Source organism: Drosophila serrata, unplaced genomic scaffold, assembly GCF_035046125.1.
Source record: "Drosophila serrata isolate PLE 108 unplaced genomic scaffold, ASM3504612v1 contig_360, whole genome shotgun sequence".
Taxonomy (NCBI): Eukaryota; Metazoa; Arthropoda; class Insecta; order Diptera; family Drosophilidae; genus Drosophila; species Drosophila serrata.
In genome coordinates, this window is record NW_028257258.1 from 643,850 (window position 1) to 668,337 (window position 24,488).

At 39.4% G+C, this 24,488-nt stretch overlaps 3 protein-coding genes across 4 annotated transcripts; 1 reads left to right on the forward strand and 2 right to left on the reverse strand.

The window, feature by feature from the left end:
* Positions 1-1,301: 1,301 nt before the first annotated feature.
* On the reverse strand, positions 1,302-1,842 carry LOC110191866 (uncharacterized). Its single transcript, XM_020962846.2, has one exon. The coding sequence runs from the start codon at positions 1,727-1,729 to the stop codon at positions 1,352-1,354; it is 378 nt and encodes a 125-aa protein (XP_020818505.1). The 5' UTR covers positions 1,730-1,842; the 3' UTR covers positions 1,302-1,351.
* Positions 1,843-4,522: 2,680 nt separating this feature from the next.
* LOC110191803 (chromatin assembly factor 1 p55 subunit-like) lies at positions 4,523-6,271 on the forward strand. 2 transcript variants are annotated; one of them, XM_086838800.1, is made up of 4 exons: positions 4,553-4,642; positions 4,722-4,784; positions 4,845-5,405; positions 5,463-6,271. In XM_086838800.1, the coding sequence occupies exons 2-4, from the start codon at positions 4,763-4,765 to the stop codon at positions 6,146-6,148; spliced, it is 1,269 nt and encodes a 422-aa protein (XP_086694926.1). In that variant the 5' UTR covers positions 4,553-4,642; positions 4,722-4,762; the 3' UTR covers positions 6,149-6,271. The 2 variants fall into 2 exon arrangements, with proteins under 2 accessions (XP_020818413.1, XP_086694926.1); XM_020962754.2 differs by having other exon boundaries at positions 4,523-4,784.
* A 16,353-nt stretch (positions 6,272-22,624) lies between these two features.
* LOC110191816 (mitochondrial import receptor subunit TOM40 homolog 1) lies at positions 22,625-24,102 on the reverse strand. Its single transcript, XM_020962781.2, has 3 exons — positions 23,543-24,102; positions 23,160-23,485; positions 22,625-23,096 (listed from the first exon to the last, which is right to left on the reverse strand). The coding sequence occupies exons 1-3, from the start codon at positions 23,837-23,839 to the stop codon at positions 22,751-22,753; spliced, it is 969 nt and encodes a 322-aa protein (XP_020818440.1). The 5' UTR covers positions 23,840-24,102; the 3' UTR covers positions 22,625-22,750.
* Positions 24,103-24,488: the final 386 nt, after the last annotated feature.

The following is a 24,488-nucleotide window of genomic DNA, read 5'->3' on the forward strand; positions in this document are numbered from 1 at the left end:
ACCCCCCCACAAGAACCAACTCAACCATGTAGCGCAGTGTATTTTCAACACCTGCTGGTCAAACAAATCGTGTTCATTTCGGTACAAACACTAATTTCGACAAGGTGCAAACAAGCTGGCGACTGGCAGCCATGGGCTGGGCTTGGGACACTGGCCCGAACAGGAACAAGCCCGAAATACAAACACAATGGAGGAAATTCCGTCCAGGGATAGGGAGCAGACACATGGATGTCACGTGCACTGACTACTGCCACGCTCTGGTCTACCTTTGGCAAAAGTACATCAAGAGAAATAAAAACCAGAGACTCCATAACTAAACAGAATGGAATGTAGCATTTATTAAAGCATTGATTGAATAGCTTGGAAGTTAAAGCTTTTCTTCTCCCTTTAAATAAGAGAAATGAAAAGAAAGTGATAGAGATTTTCAAATATTTCTCATTCAATTTTCTATGAAAATACAATATAAAACAAGACTGCCTAGAATTTTGTTCAAAGTGTCTCAAACTCTGGAGTTTGCAGTCCCGGAGTTTTTGGAGTCTGCGTTTTAAGCCCGGGCCTGGCGTCGACAGATAAAATGCTTTTTGTGAAAAATGTAAAATTGCATTTGTAACCGCATTTCATTAGAGGAAGAAAGTCAACCGTCAGGTAGCAGACAACACGCACGTTTCCATAGATGGAGCTAGGATCGGGATGGAGCAACAAAAGGGTTGAATGGAGGGAGGACAGTCGGTAAAAATGGCAACAAAGTTCGCATCCGCGCCGGTGAAACGAGCGTCACGGTCAATGGTGGTAACAACGAGACAAAACTTGGCCCACACACAGTCCATCCTACATCCATCCTACACACCAAAGGAAGCATGGAAAGCAAACTATTCCGGGCAGAGTGTCGAGTGTCGGGCTGCATTTTGCCATTTTTGTGTGTCCCGGCGAGGACATAAACAGGGATTCTGTCTGTGATGCAACTTCGGTACCGTATCTGTCTACATCTGTTCCTGCCCCACTCATTGTCTGCTTGTTTAGGCCTTTAAATGTCCTGACAGGATTGTTGATGGCAAACTGGGCTATCGATATGTGAACAACGTCAAGGCTATAAATGAATAATGGTTGAGTGTTGAGGGAATGCAATGATGTTGGAATATTTAAGGGATTGTAGCTAGTATATATTCCGAATAGTCTTAAGTACTTTTTTGGGAAAAAGAACATTTGCAAATATATAGATACATCTTATTAGTCTAAATTTAATTAATCGTTTCTGCTAGACATTACTACGTATACTTCAAATCAATGTGTATCCCATTTGATTAGGCAAATTATACAATAATATCCTTTATTTACTGCAACATCGTTGCTTTTAAATAAATAGGTCCAATATCTTAGAAAAAGCACACAACCATACAAAGGCTCGCCTTATGAAATTTGCCTTTCGTATGAAGTCTACTATGGAATTAAGAAAAGAAACCAGCATATAAGGCAGCTCCTTGATACCTTCTACCACTTCGGAGATGCTGACACAACGGTAGATCACAAGAAGACCCATAATGACCAAGACAGGAAGGGTAAGAGAAGCCACAATGCGAGCCACAAAGAGTATGATATAGCATATGACTATTATGGCTAAAACAGCGGCAATAATCCTTCCCGTTTCACCTGGCTTAACTTCCTTCGCTTTGCTCCACTCGTCCAGACGTATAATAAGTGAAATGGCAGTCTCCTCTATGGTGTAGTCCATTATTTTTATTTTGAATTTTTAAGATACTTTCAAATATTTATAATTTAGATTTCTTGAGTTTGAGAAAGTATGTGACAGTTTTTGGGAAGTATTTGACATGTTGAAAGAGATATAAATGCCCCTAATCTTATAGGGATTACATATCTATCTAACATGAACTTTGAACCAATGATTTCTGATAGATCTTAGCTTAAATTCCTCTAGATACCCAATAGCCATTACCTTTCAGTTCCCTATTGTCTTGTTGATAATATTTTTCTCAGTGCTGGCTAAGGAAAAACAACAAACTTAAAGCTATAAACTGGTGTAGCTGTGAAATCTAAATGGTGCACTTGATGTCAACGGCAGCATTTTTGGCTGCCGAACCGTATCCTGACAACTTGACAAATGAATGATCGGGCCGCAGTCTCGGCACCGCAGAGCGGCCAACCTCAGGCAGCAGACATTGGGACAGCGGACTGGGGATGATACCCGAGAACAGAACGGACCAGGGACAGGAGCCACAGGACGTAGCTGACGCGTCGACAAACCGCAAAAAGCGAAACGGCAATCGACCGACAACAGCACCAACAAAGGGCAAAAATGAACCCGACAATTTCTCTGCCACCAGCAAAACCGCCATTGCAACAATCAGGGAAAGCACCGATTACCAATCCGGGAGGAGAAACTCCTCCAGCAGGAGGAACAGGAGAAGCACCAGCAGGAGGAGTAGGTGCCATTCCAGCACGGTCGGTGTCTGTGCATAAATTCCATCATATGATATCAATTAGTGATAGTGCGGTGCGACTGAAATGTCATTTGCAAAAATGCGCATATTTTAAATGTGACATACACAGGGCCAGGACCTTCTACTGATATCTCGCTAACGGAGCGAGAGTTATTTTGATGCTCTTCATTTGGAACAGGTAGGATCGGTATCAGCCTAGATTTAATAAAACGTTTAGTTTTCTTATTATTTAAACAATACATTCTTGATAAATAGAAGCATCCGTTGCCTTAGAAAATATATATTTTTAGAAGATAATAATTTATATTTTAGTTAGATCATTTTTAATTCAGATTTAAATTAGTTGTTAAAAGTCTATAGAAAATCGAATTCAAAATTTAATTATCTTGGCAAAGGCTCGTAAAATGTAGTTAAAGATTATCAAAATACTTAGGATTGTAAGTCACATATGTAGCTTAATTATATTATCAAGATGTTTAACTTACGAAAATTATTTAAATTTCTTTACAAGTGTATAAATTCATGAATCACTTTTCAGCATTATTATTCTAAAACCTTGAGTTAATTCCACATATTCAAGGATTGGTAATTCCTTTGATTAGTTGAAATATCTTGTAAAGTTTACTGTCCAGATTAAATGATAAAATCCAAAAGGGCATCCATTTGTCGTCCACTCTTGGCCATAATTGACCGGCTTGATTTCGGTTTTTTTCGCATTGCTCCGGGAGACCATAAAAACCAAACAGAAAATGGCCAAAACGGACCAGGCCGGCCTGCTGCTTGGTCAGCCACATAAAAATCAGCTCGCCCGCATCAACTGCATGGCGATGGCAACAATGGGGGCCAGGCTGAGGGTGGTGGCATCGGTGGCGTATGAATATGCAACGAAGCCACCGATGATGACCACAGTGATGGGGGTAGAACATCAGTCCGGGAAAAAGGGGAAATGTCCAAATGGATTCGGGATCGGGAAACGGGAAACGGGAGCGGGGGAGAGCCAGGAAGAGGCCTGAAACGGATATGCATGCAGGTGCAATCTCAAACAGAACTTACCGCAAAAACAGGGAAACAGGAGGGGAACTGGAGAAGACATGTCAACGTAACCAGAAAACGGATGGCCAAGGCCAGGCCAATAAAATTGCAGCCAAGTGCAGCTGATGCAAAACGACGATTTGGTGACTCCCACTATTCACGAAATATAAATTGCATTTTCAGTTTTTTATCTCAGCTGAGAAACTTTTCAGGGAAATTTAATTTGATTTTTTCTCGACACATACACACACACATACGAACACCATCAGCCATCAGCATTTCATTTGCTGGCTTATTGGCACTGCGAAATGCGATATTAATGCCAGCGTAAATGTGAAAATTTGCCAAATCGTTGATTTGCCCTTTGACATTTTTGCGGCTGCCTGGAAATGTTTGACGGCGCGCAAGTGAAGTCTCTGACTGAGCTGGAAATTGCTTTTACTGGATTTTTGTGGCTTTTGTTTACAGGATTTCGAGTAAATTAAATTATAACAACACTTAACAAGGCCAATAATCCTTTTGAAAATTTGATTTCCTTACAATTTGCTTATTATTTTGTGTGTTTACCTTTAAGTGAAAGCTCAAGCGTTAAATGGTTCTCCTGGTTGACCTTTAACTCTCTCTGGATGCATTTCTTAACTTTTTTTTATTACGAATTCTGTAATATTTTTCTTGTTTTTTCTTTTTTTACAGTTAAAGGTTAATTTTTTTTGGTATAAGGGAGAAAATAAGCTTCAGGGCATTTTTATTGGCCTGCTCAACCTTGAGTGCCTGCTTTTTATTTTCACCATTTTATGGTTATTCAGTAAGAAGCTTATTTTACAAGGACGAAACTGAAATAAAACAGTATCGTTAACTTTTTTGTGTTGGTAGTTTTCAGTATAAATATTTATAATTGCTGAAATTAGGTTTTTCTTGATTATGAAAGTTGAAATTGAGTATTATAACGAAATACTCATTAGTGTAAATAATCAAAATACTAAATAGTGGAAATGGGACATAAATGACCACACAATGTATTTGCTATCGATATCGCTATCGAAATTATGGTCTGCCCACGCGCAATCGCAGAAAGCTTGTTCTTGGAAGAAACAAATAAAACCCGGATTATAATAGAATTTTCGCCCTTTTAAGTTGCGGAACAACTTCTAAAAGTGAGATTAATCTTTATGAATTACGTTGAGTTCCTCTTTGATGTAATTCCGCTTCAAAACCTGAAAATTTGTATTAAAGCTTAATTCTTTTTGGCGGCCAAGCTCCGCAGCTGTGACATTATGGAGGATCTCGAGAATAAGGGCAAGTAAAGCATTTTGTTTTAAAGACTTGAAGGTCTAATCTACTGACTTCGTACAAAAGATTCGAAAGAAATTCAAGAGATCCTCGAGGAGCGTTTGATCAACGAGGAATACAAGATATGGAAGAAGAACACACCCTTCCTCTACGATCTGATCATGACGCACGCCCTGGAGTGGCCCTCACTGACCGCTCAGTGGTTTCCGGATGTGACCAAGCAGGATGATTCGGAGTACTCAGTGCATCGCCTTCTCCTGGGCACTCATGCATTGGAATCACACAATTATCTGTTTATTGCCAACATGCAGCTACCCAATGAGGACGCCCAATTCGGGGATTTGCAATATGACGACCAGATGGGTGAATATGGTGGATTTGGATGTATGGCTTGCAAGTTTGAAACTGAAATTGAGATCCACCTGGAGGGCGAGGTGAATCGTGCACGTTACATGCCCCAGAATAATTGCCTGATTGCCACCAAGTCGCCGATTAGCGATGTTTTGGTGTTTGATTATTCGAAGCATCCTAGCAAGCCGGAGTTAAATGAAAAAAGCATGCCGGATTTGCGATTGCGCGGCCATCAGAAGGAGGGTTTTGGTCTCTCCTGGAGTTCCAATCGCAGTGGTAAGCTTATTTTCTTTGCGTTTGAGATCTATTACACATTTGCTCCTTTCTTTGCAGGCCATTTGCTTTCCGCTTCGAATGATCAAAGCATTTGTTTCTGGGACATCAATGCCAAAACCAAGGAGCATCGGGTCATTGATGCTCTGAGCATCTTCACCGGGCACACTGCTGCTGTCGAGGATGTGGCCTGGCATGCGTTTCACGTCTCACTCTTTGGCTCAGTGGGTAGCGATAAGAAACTGATGATCTGGGATACTCGCAACAAAGACACCTATAAGCCATGTTTCACCGTGGAAGCCCACACGGCCGAGGTAAACTGTTTGAGCTTCAATCCCTATTCCCAGTTCGTAATGTTGACCGGTTCTGCCGATAAAACTGTTGCACTTTGGGATTTGCGTAATCTAACCAAAAAACTGCATTCCTTTGAGTCGCATAAGGACGAGATCTGCCAGGTGCAGTGGTCTCCCCACAATGAGGCTCTCTTCGCCTCCTCTGGCATTGACAGACGCCTTCATGTCTGGGATCTGGCAAAAATCGGAGAGAAACAGAATGCAAGGGATGCTGAAGATGGACCTCCCGAATTGCTTTTCATTCATGGTGGCCATACGTCAAAAATCAGTGACTTTTCGTGGAATGCCAACGAACCATGGGTTATCTCCTCGGTGGCTGAGGATAACGTTCTGCAAGTTTGGGCAATGAGCGAAAGTATCTATAATGATGATGACTCTGATAATGATGATTAAGGAAAATACTTTCCGGATGCAAAACTCTACAACAACGCATTCAAAGAATTTTAAGTTGAAGAGATATTCGAAGTTGATTTCAATTTGAAGTTGAAGAGAATAATACAATGAAGAATATGGGAACTTATTTTTGAACTAATACTTGTGGTTTTGAGATGCTTTTGGTTGAAACAAAAGTATCAGAAATATTAAAAAACAAACTCGTAAAGTAGTCCCATAGCTTCCAATATAATAACAAATCTGTATTTATTTTAAGTTAATCCTTCCTTAGGAAAGTATTTAAAGTTTTTAATCTAAATCAGATTTAAGGTTGCCTTTCAGTTTATCGTTTTTCGCGTTTCCATTGCAACGCTATAGACAGCTCGACTTTTATTCGCAATCAGGAGAGTGGAAATACAAAGAGCGGGAACATTTGTAAATTGTATTTTGCTGTTGACATTTGTATGGTCGAGTTTTCAATTGAAATGCGAGAAATTAATAAGCCATGGCTTAGGGCCAATGCCATTTGCCAATAGCTTATTGGCGACACATAGCCAATGCCGTCGAGGTTTCCATTCCCATTTAAATCCCAATCAATTGGCAATAAAATTGAAATTAACTTGCCACAAAGGCATAAATGCTTCTGCTCCTGTTACTCTCCCCCGTACCACACTCTCCCCCCTTTGACATAAACTTAATTTGCAGCAAAATACAAATAAAAAAAGGTACAAAAAAGTGCAAAATAAAATTGAAAGAGGAAAAAATTCTTGTAGAGAAAAAATGCTGGCTGATTGCTCAAGGGAGTTGGCGGGTGGTTGAGTTTACCGATTGTGGTGTTGGCTGGAAGACTTTAAGCCACAGGTAGAAGCAAAACAGTTGATGAAGTTTTCGTTCAAAGAAGCAGCAGCAGCAGCACAAAAATAGAAAAAATGTACGAAAGAAAATCCAGGGAAAAAAATGAAAACTACCACCTCCCACAAACACACTCCCCAAACGAAATAAATTGAAAATCGAGTGAGTAGCGACAACAAACACACTTGCCAGGATTGTCAACTGCATGGAAAGAAAGAAAAATATCCAAACTCTTGGCCATGTGGTTGCTGGTTTGGGAAAAAAAGAAGAAACAAAGAAAAATGAAAAACAAAAAATATAAAAGACAAATCTAAGCTTTGGCATTCCTCGTGCTTAACAGCAAAAGTTTTTCCATTATTTGAAGATTATAGACTCTAAACATTCGTCCCCTTCCTCAAAAAAACTTGACAAGGTATGAGGGTGAGCATGGCGAGGCTTAAAAAAGAGAGAATTTTCCATCCCAACTTCCCCCTTTTTCCGCATCATTGTTGCTGCTGATGATGACGTAGCTGAAAATGCTCCACACTTTTATGACAGCCACCGATAAGAAGTGAGGCGAGGAAAACTCGGAAGTAAAAGATAGATGTTAAACTTTTCCAGCAATGCATTGGCAGGGCTTTGTTTTTAGACCAATCCCACCCTCTCTCTCCGGTACGGTGTCCTTTTATCCTTCTGTCAAACGTCAATTGCTGTTCGGAGCAGCATATGCTGATTATTATTGTCTTTTCTGTAGTTGCTGCTGAATTTTGCACAGCAAATGATTCAATGAGCTTTATTCCATTGGCATGTGGCAACACGGTAAACAATTGTGGTTTCTCTAGTTCAAGAACAGGGTGAGAACAGTTTATATATTTTAAATATATTCCTTAATAGTGTCCCTTGATAAGGAAGAAATGTTTACCTATGTATAAATTGTATTGCTATGTGAATTATTTTTATTATTAAAGGTTGTTTCCCTCTCAACTTGTTTGCTTTCTTTAAATGAATCAGCATGAAGCTAAGCGCCTTCCTCCTCGATTCTCATTGCTCGCAGCTAAGCGCCCTTTTCGTCGATTTTCCTAGTATGCAGCTAAGCGCCTTCCTCCTCGATTCTCATTGCTTGCACGTAAGCGCCGTCTTCCTCGATCGTCATGACATGCAGCTGCAGGGCCTTCCTCCGCGATTCTCATTGTTTGGAGCTAAACGCCTTCCTCGTCTATTATCGTGGCATGCAGCTTAACATTACTTGCACTTAAGGTCTTATCTCCGCGTTTCGCACTGGATGCAGCTGATGGCCTTTCTCTTCGATACTCATTGGATGCAGTAAAAGGCCTAAAAAAAAAAGCAAAGGCTAAATCCTGATATATCAAATTTGATTCCAATCAATGATTATTAACTTATTTTGCCAGTGTAATCTGCATTCAATATTTATGATTTCATCTTGTTTTCAGTTACCATACAGTCCATGTTGTGCTCTTTTCCGTATTTTCACTTTGCCAACCTCAATCAATAAATTCATAGAAATACTGCAAAATAATTCTATAGACACTCCGTCACTCAGTGGCTGTTAGCATGAAGTGAAGGAGTGGCAAAAAGTATTGTAAAATACATTTAGATGCATGACTGAGGTGGATGCAACAACACCTTTTGCCACCAGACACACCACAACAATATGGCAACGGAAAAAGTCAGTCAGTCAGTCTCTTCTACGTTGTACATTCTCAAACAATTGGAAATGCAAAACGACAGTGGCAACTGTCAGATATCAAATGCCGGTTTGAAGGAAAGGGTTTTAAAAATATGAAAGGAACTTTTCCGGCTACTGAAATATGCAAATTTCAAAAGTTTTTAGGCCAAATCAAGCGAGCAAAGGGACCTGGAGTAGCAGTAGCACTATTCCAAATGACAGACAGGTGTCGTTTCAAATGTCTGTGGCCATGATTTTTGATTATTGTGTTTTGTATTTTTATCAGGATAGACTCTTCTTGTGGTCGAAATGAAAGCATCAGCCAGAAGTGCGAAAATAACCTAGGAAAAATAAGCAAATGACACTAACAACCAACAGAAGGATGTAGTAAAGGGACGAGAAGTGTATACAAACTTTTACAATTCTCCTCTTTTTTATTTTTGTTACTATTGCAAAAGTTTTTATTTGCGAGTACCAACTTTGAACATAATATTAACCAAATTGACAGAAATTTAAATTTTTTAAGGATTTTAATATTATTATTTAGTAAAGTAATTCAAAGCTGATTGAATGGGAGATGAAAATAAATGTCTTGTAATTAAAATAGAATATAATTTTAGTGCATTCTTATAATGTAATTCAAGTCAAGAGTTATTAGTTAATTCGTACTTTTGGTATAAGTAATTTAAAAGTAAGCAAATAAATAGTTATAATCCTAACTTAATTAAAAGAAATCCGGATTGTAATCATTATTCACTTATATACATTTATTAATTATTGTTCTTTGCACAATTTTGTGAACTTTTCTTTTGTCTTTCATCAGCTTTTCTTCAACTTTTGAATGGCTAAAACAACCGAAGGAATATCTTATGCATAGAATGAAGAAAAATCTCTGCATTGCCTCTCTGTATCGGGGGAAACCCCTTCGTCATCCCGTTCCCTAAAAGAAAAGCCCGCTTTTCGTTGCTTGTTGGCGTTGCCAAAACAAGTGAAGCGCATTAAAATGCAAATTTTTTTGCCTTTCTTTTTGTTGCTCTCTGCTTTCTGTTGTGATTTGTGTGGATTGCTGTCTGCCGTTTTCACAGTTTAGTTGTGGGCGTGGCCGGGAAATTGGGTGGTGGGCGGCGGAAAAGGGGAAGGCCGACGACTGCTGCAACCTTCAACAAAAAAAAAAGAAAAAAATCGGATTTTTCCGCCATGCATAATCAGTTTGAATTTTTATTTATTTATTTTACGCGCTTTTCATTTGCCATTCCGTGTGCTTGTCTTATTTTCCCTCTCATTGTTTCTTATTTCATTTTGTTTGTGATTTCGCTTTGTGGGGATTCCCATTTTATTTTTCTGCTTCCGCTTTTGCCGCTGCTTTTGAATTTTTTTTTTTGCAGCGATTTTTTGTGTTGGCAGCACATAAAGTAATTTATTTCACTTGAACACATTTTTGTTTCCGTTTGTTGTTTTTTGCCAGCGACTTAACAGCCGAAGAGATTCAAATAAAATGTAAAAAAAAAACGAGAAAAACTAACAAACGATTTTTGACTGCGTGAAAGCATTTCGTTTTTGTTGCTCTTGTATTTTTTTATAAGTTTTGTGTTTCATGTTCATTGAGTTATACATTTTTAAGCATTCATTTCAAATTTTTTGGGTTTGTTTCCCCCAAACGATTTTATGAAATTTAAAAAAGGATTCCACCAGGGAAGTAGTCATGTGTGAGATTTGTTTGTTGGCAACCAAAAATTTGTTTTAGTAATCTAATTCCATTGCTGGTCAGTGAACAACGGCTCACTGTGGAAAATTCTATCCGGCTTTTTCGAAACAAGAATTGTCTAGTCATCACTTAGCACCTAATTTATTGATCAACCAATGCCCGATGCCAATCAATTATTTCATTATGGGGCTGCCAGCAGTCGGCAACTATCAATAAATGCCAAACTCAAATAGCCATAAGCCGAAACTAATCAGCAAACAGCAGCAAGGAAACCGAGGCTCTTGACGGAACTCTGTACCAACTTTGGTCTGTGTCTCTACGTCAGTGTCAACGCCATACGGAGTTTCGCCGAGGCAAAGACAGAGATATTTTGGAAGTCAGAGATGCCAGCATAAGTAACTTCTAGGCAGAACTCTACTTTGTATATAAAAGTTTATAGTTTAAATAATAATATGCTAAAAGCAATTATTAAATATATTATTTAAATATCTCTTTGGCCATAAGCATCACTTTCGGAAGTATATATAGATGCCAAGATTGGTAAAAGACTGAGCCTGGTTTGTTTTGCTTTCTAACTTCCCATCATCCCTTTCCATCAACACTCACAAACTTTCGATAGATCTCTTATGCCATATCAAGGCATGTGTGTGTGTATGGCGAAAGTCCTTTCCGCAAAACTTCAATATGCAAAACTAATGCAAAACGTAGAATTTGTGTGTGGCTTTTGGCAAATTCCCATCTCGCCAAATTGTTGGCAAAATAATTGTGTACGCGTTGCGGTGGTTGTCTTCAGACAAAAACATACATTTTTGGCAAATATTTAAATAAACGTGGGGAAAATAGAATTGACCCAATTACAATTTGGGCTTAACTGATGGCAAATTTCGCAATTTGGCTGGCATGAAAATTCGCGACACCTTTGGCTGGAGGCCAACGAATAGGAAAATTTCTACATTTCCACAAACTGCACGGAGACAAAAAAGTTTCGAAGGGAAAACATCTAGTCTTGGGTTTCTTCAAGAATGGAATTTTCTTCTTTTTTGTTTACAAAATAATTATATTCTTCAAGTCTTTAAAAAAAGGATTGTTTAAATAAAATACAAATGAGGTCACAATATAATTTTAATAGGAGAAAGACTGACGCTTACTTTTCAAGTATTAGTTACTTACAATATTTGCCACAAACTAATTTGTGAGCAACATATTAATGTCAATAATTTACTCTGGTAGTACAAATATTAAATCTTAACATTAATTAACAATATACTAATAACAACACTTTTAATTCACTCTTAACCCCTTTGCCGTTTTAAGAATTATCTCCAGATATATTCTCATAGCATACTTTTGCGAGTCTTTTATGGTCATTTAACTTGATATTCCTTAGCTGACTGGGGTGAAATAGAAAACAACCGAATCCGTTAAGTCCCCATCTTGGTAAGGGATTCGCAGCTAAGACATTGCCTCCTCCTGACCCGGAGACACATCTCCCTCCTTCACATCTCCCGCTCGCCCAGTCATTTTTCGCCCAGTGTCGTGTCTCAAGCTCACTGGGAGACTGGCAAGTAAAGTGTTTGTTAGCGCATTATGCTGACTTAGGATGCTGGGATTCACACCAGCCAGTCAGCCAGTCAGCCAGTCAGGCAGCCGGGCGGACCGGCAGAGAACCACTTTTACTTACCACTGTCCTCCGCAAGGATACTCCTCTGGCTCCTCTGGCTGCGCTCCTTGTTTGCCAAGTGGCGTGCTGACAGCCAAAAAGGATTTTCGCTTGGCGCTGCCAAAAAGCTTAAGCCTTAAAGCCAAAAGCTAATTTTCCTTTAAGATTTCTGGTCCACAGCAGGGAGGCAGTGGCAGAAGTCCTTGGGCCCCGGCGAAGAGAATGCATTTGAAAGCGGATGGGACATTATCCGTTTGTGATTAGGTGTCCTGACATGCAAATGTATGTTGGGATTGAGTTGCAAGAGGCAAGTTTACCGGGGCTATCAGTGGCGCATAAAACCCAAAACTGGGCCAAGGGAGTTTGGCAATTTATGCACTGAACATTTTGCGCTTTACTCAATTGCCAAAAATGTTTGGGCAACTTTGTAGCTGGCCCACCTGCTCCTCCAGTCGAGTCGAGTCGAGACGAAGTTGTAATGAAAACTTTTGCTCAAAATAATAAGTATCATAATTTTCCAAGGGTTGTCAAAAAACTCTTTTAATTTATGCTCGCCATTTCCGACCGAAGTCCAGGTCCAAGTCTGGCTGTAAAATCAACATAAATAAGCAAAAGTTGTTCAGGCCACGCCAGCCGCTCCTCTGAAGCCTCTTTTACCCACTCCAAGGACCAAGTTTCCTTTTTTGTCACTGTATTTTGTCCTGGCTCTGTGAGAGTGTGTGTGTGTGCTTGTGAGTCATTGCCGTTGTGTTTATGGCAAGTTGGCAACTCTGTTACAATTGCGCCTAATTTCATGCCTTACTTTGGCTGGCAAACAAATGTTGTTGCATACTTTCAGGTAAATAACTTTATTAAAATAATGACAAGCCAGCGATGGCTGCCATCCAGCGCACACACACACACTTTTGGGAAGTTGTCGGAAGGATGCTCGGTCGGTTTTTGAAGGGTTCCTTGGTTTTGGCTCGGTTTGTCCTGGGTTCGTCCTGGCTTGCCTTTGTTCCGGTTGGCATTCGGTTAGGTGATCTGGCCTGACATTATATTCAAAAGGGACAAAAGCGCAGAGCACAGGGGATATATAGGGAATGAATAATTCATAAATTAAATATATATATATAAAGATGGTGTAAATTAAAATACTAAAATATTATTAAGAATAAAGGAAGCTATATTTGGAAAGCATTTATTCCCTCACTTCTTTGCAAACTTCTGACTAAGCAAAGTAAGTTTAAAATAATTAATACATTTAATTAAATTTTATTATTAAATATTCAATTATTATAACACTTGAACTGAGACTACGCCTCTGGTAAAAGTTACTCGCAGCTTTTCAACAGCCTCAGCCCGATGCATTCTATATGAAGGGCAACAACGACGAACCAACTTTAACTGATGCTGTTGGCCAAACACCACTGTTCGCTACTCCCGGAGCCTGGTGCGGCTTGAGGCAACTTGGCCAGGTTCATCTGGGCCCGGCTGATGCCATTTTTGGGGGCCATAATGCACAACGAGCTTCGGCACAAGAGTGCGAGAGGGCGCGCGCCCCGAAAATGTGACGCTTCTAATTATGAAACTAAGCAGCTTGTGATTTGTTCAAGCGTGAAAATGGCTGTCTACAACAGACAGCGTCGGGGAAAATGGTGGAAAATTCTGGGGGTAGCGGGGATAGCGGACTCCGTCTCGGCACGCAAAATATTACGGCAACTTGTAAATAAGCCGCAGCTGGCGACGAGGAACCAGAAACGAGGAACAAGCGAGCGAGCAGGTCAGGCCACGGACTGGATGGCTGGAAAAACCGAGAAAGCCAAAAGCAAATTTTGCCACCCGAAAATTTATGCAAAATTATTTCGTAAAGTTTGCGTTGCGCCATCGCCCATTTTTTGATGGCAAACTGCGACTGCGACTGATGCTGCTTAAGCCTTTTGATGATGGCACCTCAACCCCTTTGCTCAGCTCCCATTTCCCGAATCTTTTAACCCTTAAGGATTTTGAAATATTTTTAAATAAATACCAAGAAAGTAAAGTAACTTTCGGATACCAAAATTCCCTTGCAGTTTGCGATTGAAATATATGATTGACTTAGAAATCGATCACACCTGAGATTTGAAAATTCGCATTCCTTGAATCGATATTTATCAATAATTTTTTATATGACAATTTTATCAACAAATCAAAGTTTAAATAACTCATAACTAAGTCAAAAAAGCATTAGTTTTAATTCGGTAAAATGTCCTATGCAAACTTTTTTTAGATTAATAAATCTGTATACTTAATAAAAAATTTTAATTTTTGGGTAATTTTTGGAAAATTTTAACGATGTAACCCGTTATAAAATGTAAAAAAAAATTGATCAAATTTTTATTTTTATCAAACCCGGCTAGATCGATTCGGCTGTTTGTGCTGATCAAGAATATATATGATTTATAGGGTCGTAAATGACTCCTTCCAGGGTTACAAGCTTTTAACTTAAATTATAGTGCCCTGAAACTTTAAACTAAATAAAAAATACTTTCATTTTTAATGTATTAATAAGTATTACTTAGTTTATAAACCGCAAACTGAACTTCCTTTGTTTAACTTTGTTGATTTAATATTTTGTCTAATTGCTTTCTATTACTATTTTAATTATTAATGTTATATTCTTAATAATTATTTTGGCAGTAGAGGGTTAATATCTCCACTCCTCATTTGTTGGTGGGGAGTTCATCGCCATCGTCGACAAAGTTTAGCATTTTGCGCGACAAAGTGGCAAACAGTTTAGCAGAGTTTACGACAACAGGGGCCACCGTAGCTGCTCTTCGCGCTTGTCGCCCAACGTTGCGTATACGCCACGTCGTCCTCAGCCTCAGCCAGCTCTCTCTCTCTCTCTCTCTCTCGCTCTCTCTCTGTCCCCACCATGGAGCTTTGAGTGTGGACAATTTAATAGCAGCTGCCATGCGGCCATGATGCTAATTACAGTTGCCATTTAAGTGGTTGCACCAAAATGACGGCATATTATTTTTTTTTTTGTTTCCTTTGAAGGTGGCCGCCTGGATGGTGGTTCAGGTGGTGCGGAAAATGCTGGAAAGGTTAAAGGCTGGCCAACTTTCGTGGCTACAGAGTTAACTGAGTGTTTGGGTTGGACTAAAATGGTATGACACCTTGTTATAACAGTGGAAAATCGTTGAAATTCATATGAGAGGTGGTTTTATTTTTTAGGAACTGATATGTATGAATCCAAAAATGTTAAATAAATCCCATAAACTCTTTGACAAGACTTAGAATTCACGTGTATCTCCGTATATCTCACATTTTTCTACAATTTCAATTACCAGAAACTCGTTTTGCTGCCATGAGATTCATTCAAATTCGAATGTTTATTTGTTGGCCTAATCGAAATGGGTTCGATTCGCTTTGCCAGCTCAATACATCAAACATACCGAAGCATCGTCGTGTTTCGTTTCGTATTCTACCAAATTTCAGTTACAATTTCTTAACGTCACCAATCCGACAGCATTCCGGAGCTAAATCGCAGGTCTTGAACACGCTCAGCCCGTGTAATGCGCGTTTAAAAAGTTTACAAACTTTTGGCCAAGTTTGCTCCGTACTTTTCTTCGGCTTTGCTTCTTTGCCAGACTTCTGCAAATACATTTTTATTTTCTATTTTGTTTTTTTTTTTTTCATCCCGCCGCCTTCTGCAACTTTGTGGCCAACGTAAAGTCGGTGCAAGGGCGGGGCTACACGCGCCTGTTTACACTTTTCGCGCCGCTTTGATGTATTTCGGTGCCACGGCGTGGCGCTTAAACTGCAAAACGTGACCATTTAAAAATGCGCCACGTTTGCCAAACCAAAAAAAAAAATGAAAGAAAATGAAAAAAGGAAAAACAGTGGAGCTGAAAAACTTTTGGCAATGCCTCGAACTTTTTGGTGGAAAGTCGAAAGCCGGCAGAGAGAAATTCGTGACAAAGGTGAAAGGAGCAGCATGCTTCTCTGGGTGTGGCAGTCATATGCAACTGCCGCACGGCTGTAAAATTTATGAAAATTGATTTTCTCCGAAAAGGCCAAACCGAAACCGAAACCGGACAACTTAATGCCAACATTGGACACGTTGAAAAACTCCTTTTAATGACATTTTGACTTGAAACGTGCCAGACCGTTTTAATAGAACCATCAACTTTGGCTTCTAATATTTTTGTGTGTGAGTTCTCATTGCTTGGTTACGTGAGTGTCACGCACGCGTGTTGCACCCGGTGAATGAGGATTAAAATGATGATGATGATGATGATTGGTAGTGAAAGGCGAGAGCTGACTGATTTTTGAAGATGTTTTTAAATGTTTTCACAATGGGAAAGAACTCATTTTTTAAAGTTCCAATTCATAGAAGCGTTCAGGAAAACTGTAGAACAGATAAAAAGCAAAAGAACCTGCATTCGTATTTATAGCTTCATTAAAACAAGAATTTTCTTTTATTTCAGTTTAAGATTCCTAATACAGAAAAATGCCCGAATAGCGCGGTATTTCCAATAAAACTGTTTGCATCTAGTACGTGCCAAAAAAATGAAGAGAGAAGAAAATTAAGCCTGATGGTGCAGCAGGTTCCTGTCGGAACCTGCTCCGTTCTCTGGTCAAGTTAATTTTCTATGGCACGTTGTTGTCATTCAGCGCTTTTATTGGACATTCGACTCCTTTTGAACTGCTCTTTTGCACCGCCCACTCCTCCGATCCTTGGGGCACGCTTTAATTGAAAGGAAAACATTAGGGGGGAAAAGCGTTGAGGTGAACGCCGGCTAATTCGGTAATTTGCACGCAATTGCATGTGTTGTTGACCATATCTATAGAATGAGTGGACCGGCTCCTGCCCAAATATATGTTCATATATATGTGTGTATGTATATATGCTCACATGGACATGTGTTGTCGTCTGCGTTCGGGTTTGTTGACTGCTGGCAATTGACTTAAATGACAGGCCTTTGTTGTGTGTCGCCTGTATTATCCACGAGCATGACAACACGGCGTATGCGTAATGTTCATTTGATGTGCGTGCTCGGAGGTGAAGGCAAACTGATGAGGCGTTTATTGAAGCTTCACAGTCCATCCGTCCGGTCACACAGAGTGCTATGAATAAATATTTTATGTTTCGCAAACCACAAACTGAATTTTATTTTGGATATTGGAAGATATAGCTAAGCTTAAAGGTTCCAATAGAATTATTTTCATAGCTGAAATACTCTTCCCAACCAAATGCTTAATACTTCTTAATGTAATTAAATCTTTTTTGTGTGTTTCAATATTTGTTTTCTGCTCTAAGATATTTCGTTGATCTAGTAAAACTCTTTATATTAATTCAGCTTGCAAATGGAACTGTAATCAAAGTTGAATGTGATGAGCAAGCAACTTGAAAAGAAGTTTCAACTTAAAGTTATATGCTTTCTAAATCCCAAACAAACGTTGAAATGCTCTTAAAAAAAAGTATAGAAAACAGGGAGTTGGAGGCAGAGGTCCCCGGGAAGCATCCTTCTGTTTTTTTTTAGATGTCTGTGTGCCGGTGTGCCACGCTGCGTTTAACACAAATGAATATGAATGCGGGCAGGATGGAGGAACCGTGCCAAGGATGGGGACGAACGTCTGGGAGAGTGCTAAATAAAATTTAATGTAGTGCGAAACGTTTATGAGCTGCAACCACAGCTGATGAGGGCTCCTGCCTGCCACGGGGAGCTGCTGCTGGGCAGCAACGAGGCGGAGCGGTAAATAAACAACTAGCAAAGTGCGCAAAAAGTCGACCAAAACCCGATCACAGTATTCAAAACTCACTTTAAAATCTAAACTTTGCATCAGCATTTTCATTTGGCAATCGGAAAGTTTGAAACTTTTCTGCTATTAAGCTACTATAACGCATAAACAGAAATAAATATTATTTTATACTTTTCTGAGATCGAATCCTGAGCAAATCTCGCTCAAATATTAACCAAAACCTTGTTCAAGTCCCGTTTTAATACGGATAAAAAATGTATGTTTTGATATAATTCTTGCAACAGCTGGAGTATTATTAAGACTTTGATAAGAAAGATTATAATTCCTATACGTAAATGTTACGATTAAGTATGCTTGGAAATTGAACCGAAGGACAAATTTGAATTAAATTGTGTTATGACACTGTCGGTTGCATAACTTTATATCCTCTATTGATTGAATTTAATTTAAATTCAACTTTACCCTGCAGAATTCTATGCAGCTTGCACTTCAAATGCAGAACAGGCCCTGTTCAGCAACGTCCCCTCATCCGCATATTCGACAGCTGAAGCGCCGTTTGATTTTCAATTTAAATATGGAAGAACAAATTTGTATTCCAACTGCAATTGGCGTTTTCCTCGCAAAATGTATATGAACTATTTTCCTTTCTTTTTTTTTTGTATGGCGTTGCGCCTTTCGGCTGAAAATCGCAGGGGGAAAACTGCTTGTAATTGACAGCAACGGGACTACTGACAGTTTAATTAATTTTCCAACCGCCAATCTCTTTTCTGCGGTTGCTCAAAAATTGAATTGAAATAGATTTTTGTTTTGGCAATTATGAAATTACAATTCGTTGAACAATATTATTTCTCTTCACTTTTTTTTAATGACAAAATGTCTGCCGAATTTCGCAACTTTATTTTCCTATTAAAAGCGGAAATGCTTCTTATTTACTCAACCTACTTATAGAAAATACGCCTCTGCTTGGAAAATATTTGTAGCAGGAAGCCAACGAGAAGGGGAAGTCCGTTTAAATAAACTCTGCCCCCCTATTTGCTTTAGCCCTACGGACATAACCAATAACAAGTGGTAACAACCTATACAGACGTCACTTAAACTGTCCAACTGTGAAGCGCCATCCCGCTTTTCCATTTCCCTCAAGTGTTGCTCCCCCTTCGGGTCAGCATCAATATTGGAAAACAAAACGAGAACAAGAACGAAAGAAAGTTAAGCTTTAGTCTAGGCTTACATTCACTCGTAGGCGAGAACCTAAGGCTGGCGGAACCCATGGACAATTTCCGTTTCCTGTTGCAAGATGAACAGCTGCTGTCTTCTGTTGCTTTTGTTGTTCGAAAAGGCGTTGGGAAAATAAAGCCAATAAAAATGGCCGCCAATTGCGGTGAAAGTGCGGACCTAAAGGGCACTTTCCTAGGAATGGAAGAGGTTTGTAGTCGGGGTTGGAAAAGGTGTTCAATGATTAGTTTAATATTTTATATCCGGCTAAGAATCAAGAAAGGTATCTTTCCATTTTATTTTTAGCCAAGATTACTCACCTGATTGGAACCATGTCAGTCGCTCATCCTTACTTAAATATCTCCTGACTTGCGCACATATCATGAGGCAGAGCCAAGGCTAAGCATCACATTAGCCTGGCCACTTACCGAGGGCATTAGCCTGCTCAGGTGCTGTCCCTTCTCAGCCACTTTCTTGGGCTGGTCAAAACGCTTTGCTGGCTTTTAATGCGTTTAAGCGCACTTACTTTGCCCTATTCGTTCGCTCCTCACTTGGCATTCAGTTGGGGGAAATTTTCAGTCAACCACTTGTTGCCATCCTTGAGGTCCTGTCTTGGCCTTCCCGCCCTCATGTGAGCTGATTATGTTAATGCGAGGGCCCATTTAATGCGTTGCCAAGTCAAACAGCATTTGCGGTGCTTGGAAATAAAATTAAAAGCAAAAAGAAAAAATAAAGTTGTGACTATAACGAATGGAATGTCCATGAAATACAAAAGTTCAGTGTTAAAAGTGCGCAATTAAATTAAAAGTTGGCCGATTTTATTACGATTTTATGACTTTCACTCAAGAGGTGAAATTACCAACAGGTCAAGCGGGAAATGGTCGAGTATGTATGTATATTCTTTGGCTGTGAGAGCTCATTACAGGGGATTTTCATTCAAGGCTTTTCCAGTGGAGCTTAATAACGTTGAAGGAACAGGCTGAAAGGATTCTTTTGTCTTTGGATTTACTGGTAGGGATTTTAATATATTAAATATCAGAGCATGTTAAAAATACATGTGTACAAAGTCTTTTAAAATTTAAAAGAGAGATGATAGCAATTATTGTTAAAAAAAATCACTAATTTACAATACATATTAATATTCCATTTATTAATTTGGGCAATGCCTTAATATATTTTTTCTTTAAAGCTCTTTACTACTTTTTCAAAGTTCTCAATCACAAGAGTATTAACGCTTCGCCTTAAGTATTATTATTATATTTTTGCCTCCTTTCGCTTTTCGGCCATTTCTTGGTTTCCATCTTACCTTTCCCTTTGTTTGCTTTAATTTCCACTTTTGGCCTTCTTATCGAGAAGGAAAAGCTTCGGCTGACCCGCATTTTAAAGCTGCTTAAATGCTTGCCGGACCCCCATCGTTCTGCTGCAGGGTTTGTGCTGTTTTTCGGGGGCCAAATGGAGGGCAATTTGCGGGCGGGCAGCAAACAAAAATTCATTAAAATTTTGCATATTTATAAAACTTGAGTGACCCCCATGTTGGCGCCTTGGGGCACTTTTGTTTTTAAAGCCTTGCCACCCCCATTCCAGAATTTCCTTGTTTATGCTTCGTAATGTGGCAAGCTTAAGTTTCCTAGCCAAAAAGTATGCACAGCTAGAAAAAATAAAAAAAGAGAACAGAAAACACTCAAGCCGAGTGTAAAATATAAGGACTGAAGGGCACGGGACAGGGAGGGCAGCAAAAGAAAAAGTTTTTAATATGCGGATAGCTTTAATTAAATATGTTTTCCACTCGGCGAACCCAAAACGCAAAGAAAAACAAAAACAAGCAAAACATTATGTGTTTTTTTTTGGGGGTATGTGTGTTTGTTTTTGGTGCTTTCTATTTTTTTTTTTTCACTTGAAACATAAACATAAATGTTGGTCGGTGTGGCAAGCAAACAAGTTTTTCCCTTCACTTTTCTTTTGCCTGTTTTCTCTTTTCCAGAGTTTTGTTGTTTTCCTATTTAAGCGAAAAAAAAACTTTTGGAACGAGAAAAATTTGTGTAATTTTTTTGCTCTGTTTACTTTGGTATTTTATGTTAGTGGGTTCTAATTTTTTTGTGCTTAGTTCTTGCCTTTGGCATTCATTTCGCTTTTAGGGGTTTTGAATTACTTAAATTCTTTAATTTGTAGTGAGGAATGAATATATTTAGAACAAAAGCCATCATACACTAGAAAATATTAAGAGTATTTAATTAATGATTATATTTATAATTATTCAAGTGAAATTTAAATTATAAGAACTAGATTTAAAGACTTAAATTCATGGAAAAGCATCTCAAGTAGGTGTCTGTAATTAATTTTCCATGCAAGAATCTCTCTGCCTTGTTCCAATCAGACAACACATCGTACGGGTGTAATCTTTATTTATTGATTTCATTATGGAGTTAATATTTTACTTTATTAAAGAACGAATGAAATACGCCTCTCAGCGCATTCACTGAAAATTTATTTGTAATGAATTTCATGATTTTATTTTCTCTTCGCTCTTCCTGCAGCCATTGTTATGGAGTATGTATGATTTCTGCGTTTTCTTTTTACACATTTCTCCATTTCGCCGCCTACGAGGGAAGTTTAAATAAACATAAAATGGGCGACACTCCTGTGGATATGTCCTTTTCCTACCTCCCACACTCGCTTACCATATTATTCCTGCCCACGTATGTACATATACATATCTGGGCGAGGAAAAAACAACAAATTGACATATCGAGGCCGAAAAATTGCAAAAGCAGGAGACAGAAATATTGTGTATTTTTTTTGTTGCTTAAATTTGTTGTAAAATTCATCGGATATGAAAATCTAATGATTTGTAAAGGCGTCGATAAGCGGAAAATGTGTAAAAGGGATAGGCAACTCGCCGCCGGGATTGTTGGGTAAAAGTTTACACTGCCTTACCCCCTTACAGATGAGAGGGGAGAAAGGATTTACAGCATTTATTGAAATATTAATATTTGCTCATATGAGTGAATGTGTTTGGGTGGCTCGGCTGAAAACTTTTCACAACCATGGAAATTAAAGCCAACCAATGTTTGCCCAAGAAAATTCAGTTGGCTGAAAAGTTTTCCCCGGTCCAGCCCCAAACCAAAAATCAATTCAAAGTTTTGCCTCAGGCGAACTCCCTTTATCCCTTCTTATTATATATATATATATTTATCTTTTTTTTTTGGTTTATGGGTCAGAGGCAGTGAACCATCTGGGGATATTTCTGAGCTCTATATCGGATTAAGAGCCATTATCTTTTTTGGAGGCTAAATTATGCTCAACTCAAGTCAACTCGGCTGAGTGTGCAGTGGAAATTTATTGTGTAAATTGTATTTATTCTAGATTTATAGATACACATGTCCATGTATAAGTACATATAAATTTCTTAGCTCCCTCTTGAGCCGAGATTTCTGGTCTTTCGTGCTGGCATTAAAAAATATTTACAGTGTCTAGACTTGCCGGAGCATAAATCAAATGCATGCGAGTTTTCTTCTTTCGGTGCAAAGAGGGAAAACTCTCTGAGACTGTGACTATGTGTTTGGTTCTTTTAATGTGCAACGTGCAATATTTATCTTTTTCTGTTTTTGTACAAAACTCTTGTGATTCAGCTGCATTTAAAAGCCAAGTCAAACCAGTAAATTAGTAGAAGGCTTGTTTACATCTTCGATGAAATAAAAGCTTTCCAAACAGTAGATTTGTAATTAGTACAACTCTGGACTAAGACTGAGATGCAATGGATAATTTGGTAATATTATACAATAAATGTAATTGAAGTTAATATTATACTCCGCGCCTTAATCCGCTCGGATCGAGCAGAAAACGCATGCCAAAGGCAAATCGATCTGTGGGCAGGCTCATGACCACACTGAAGCCCATCTGCAGAGGCAGATTTGTGAGATATTTCGTCCACATAAAGCCCACGGAGGCATCCGAATCAAACATTCCATGGACTGTGGAATTCCAAAAGTTCCATCGATAACATATGGTGGCTATAGTCTTGCGAGTACTACGATTCCAGGCCAGGAGATTGGCCATCTCGATTTGTGGGTGGATACGCTGCCAATAGCTAATGTCCAGACCCTGTCGCGATGCGGAAGCAGCCAAGGAATAATTGTAGTGCGAGTAACTGAAAAGGGTTAAATGTAAATTGGAAAACAATAAATAGAATCAAGAAATATCTCCCGCTTACCGAGCTGCAATGGCCACACCTGTATCCAGTTTGCTGGGATCATTCCACTCGAGAAGCACCTCTCCACCGAGAGCCCAATGAGCGGATATCGACCGCATCATGGACAATGTACAGCGACCAGTGTCACTTCGAACATTATAGAAATTGGCCGACCAAGTGTCACACTGTCGCGTCCATTCGATCGTGTATTGGCTCTCCACCGGAGTATCCTTGTTGGCCTTTTGCATGACAGCCTCCATGCGCAGCGATTGGAAGGGATAGTAAAGGATATTCAAGTTGGATGCCAGCGATGAGGGATGAATGTCCCCGGTGATAGTTGGTGTATACTGAAGACGAAAGTTAAGTTAAAGAATAATAAATTGATTACAAGAAATTGGACTTACCATTGTGTCACCAACAACGCGAAATGTGTATTGACCGCCAAATCGAAAACCAGATGGTCTCACATGGCTAAGAACCCAGGCGGCTGTTAGGTACTTGTTCGGTGCCAGTCGATGCAAATAGTCTAGTTCGATGCCATCATAGAACTTGGGCATCACCGAATGGGCCAAAAGGTGTAGGTTCTGGACATTTCCGGGGTTCTTCTTGTTGCTATGACCTCCAACACGTTCCAGGCACTCGGGGAAGAAGACGCCAAACTCGTTGGCCTTGTAGGGGGGGCAACTCTTGCAAGACGACATATCGATAATGTTATGGTCATCCAATGAGGATGCAGCAATACCGATCCTTGTGGCTTATCCTAATGAAACAGTCTGGTGTTCGAACCGTAACTGGAATTGTGTGTTTTTTATTTATATTTGATTCAGCCTTCACCTGGCAACGAGAAACGAAAATGTTACATAGACCCGATGGCTGGCTGGCTGTTCGATCAAATATTTATGATATACACGGATGGTTGAGGACGGTTACATTACAGACGACGCGCATTCAAGCAAAAATATCATCAGCTGTCAATTGTCATTTTATGCGCCATTTCATGGGCTCCTTTTCGTCCCGCCAGTTACGTTCACGGGCTTGGCACACCATTAGGCGCATTTCACACTTTTTACATTATTTATATGCCATCGTCTTTTGCCTTTTGGTTTTTATACTCCTCGTCTGTCCTTTGCCATCGCTGCTCCTTGCTCTCCGTCTCTGGCAGGCCATGAAATATTTAAGCACCGAGTCCAAGCCAGCTTTTAAAGGATAATGGTCGCAGCGGCCAAGATGCGGATGAGAGATGATGATGATGATGTATGGAGCGGAGACTCGCGTGTGACTGTCCTCATGAATGTTTGGGTTTTCGGTTGGGCAGCTGATTCACCGAATGGAATTATAGATGCGATAGCC

Bases quoted from the DNA above. Each gene is read 5' to 3' on its own strand.
- LOC110191866 (XM_020962846.2), bottom strand. From the start codon at position 1,729: ATGGACTACACCATAGAGGAGACTGCCATTTCACTTATTATACGTCTG.
- LOC110191803 (XM_020962754.2), top strand. From the start codon at position 4,763: ATGGAGGATCTCGAGAATAAGG. The intron at 4,785-4,844 runs GCAAGTAAAGCA...TTCGTACAAAAG, and splicing joins GGAGGATCTCGAGAATAAGG to ATTCGAAAGAAATTCAAGAG. The intron at 5,406-5,462 runs GTAAGCTTATTT...CTTTCTTTGCAG, and splicing joins CTGGAGTTCCAATCGCAGTG to GCCATTTGCTTTCCGCTTCG.
- LOC110191816 (XM_020962781.2), bottom strand. From the start codon at position 23,839: ATGTCGTCTTGCAAGAGTTGCCCCCCCTACAAGGCCAACGAGTTTGGC. The intron at 23,486-23,542 runs GTAAGTCCAATT...TTTCGTCTTCAG, and splicing joins GCGTTGTTGGTGACACAATG to TATACACCAACTATCACCGG. The intron at 23,097-23,159 runs GTAAGCGGGAGA...AACCCTTTTCAG, and splicing joins GGTGTGGCCATTGCAGCTCG to TTACTCGCACTACAATTATT.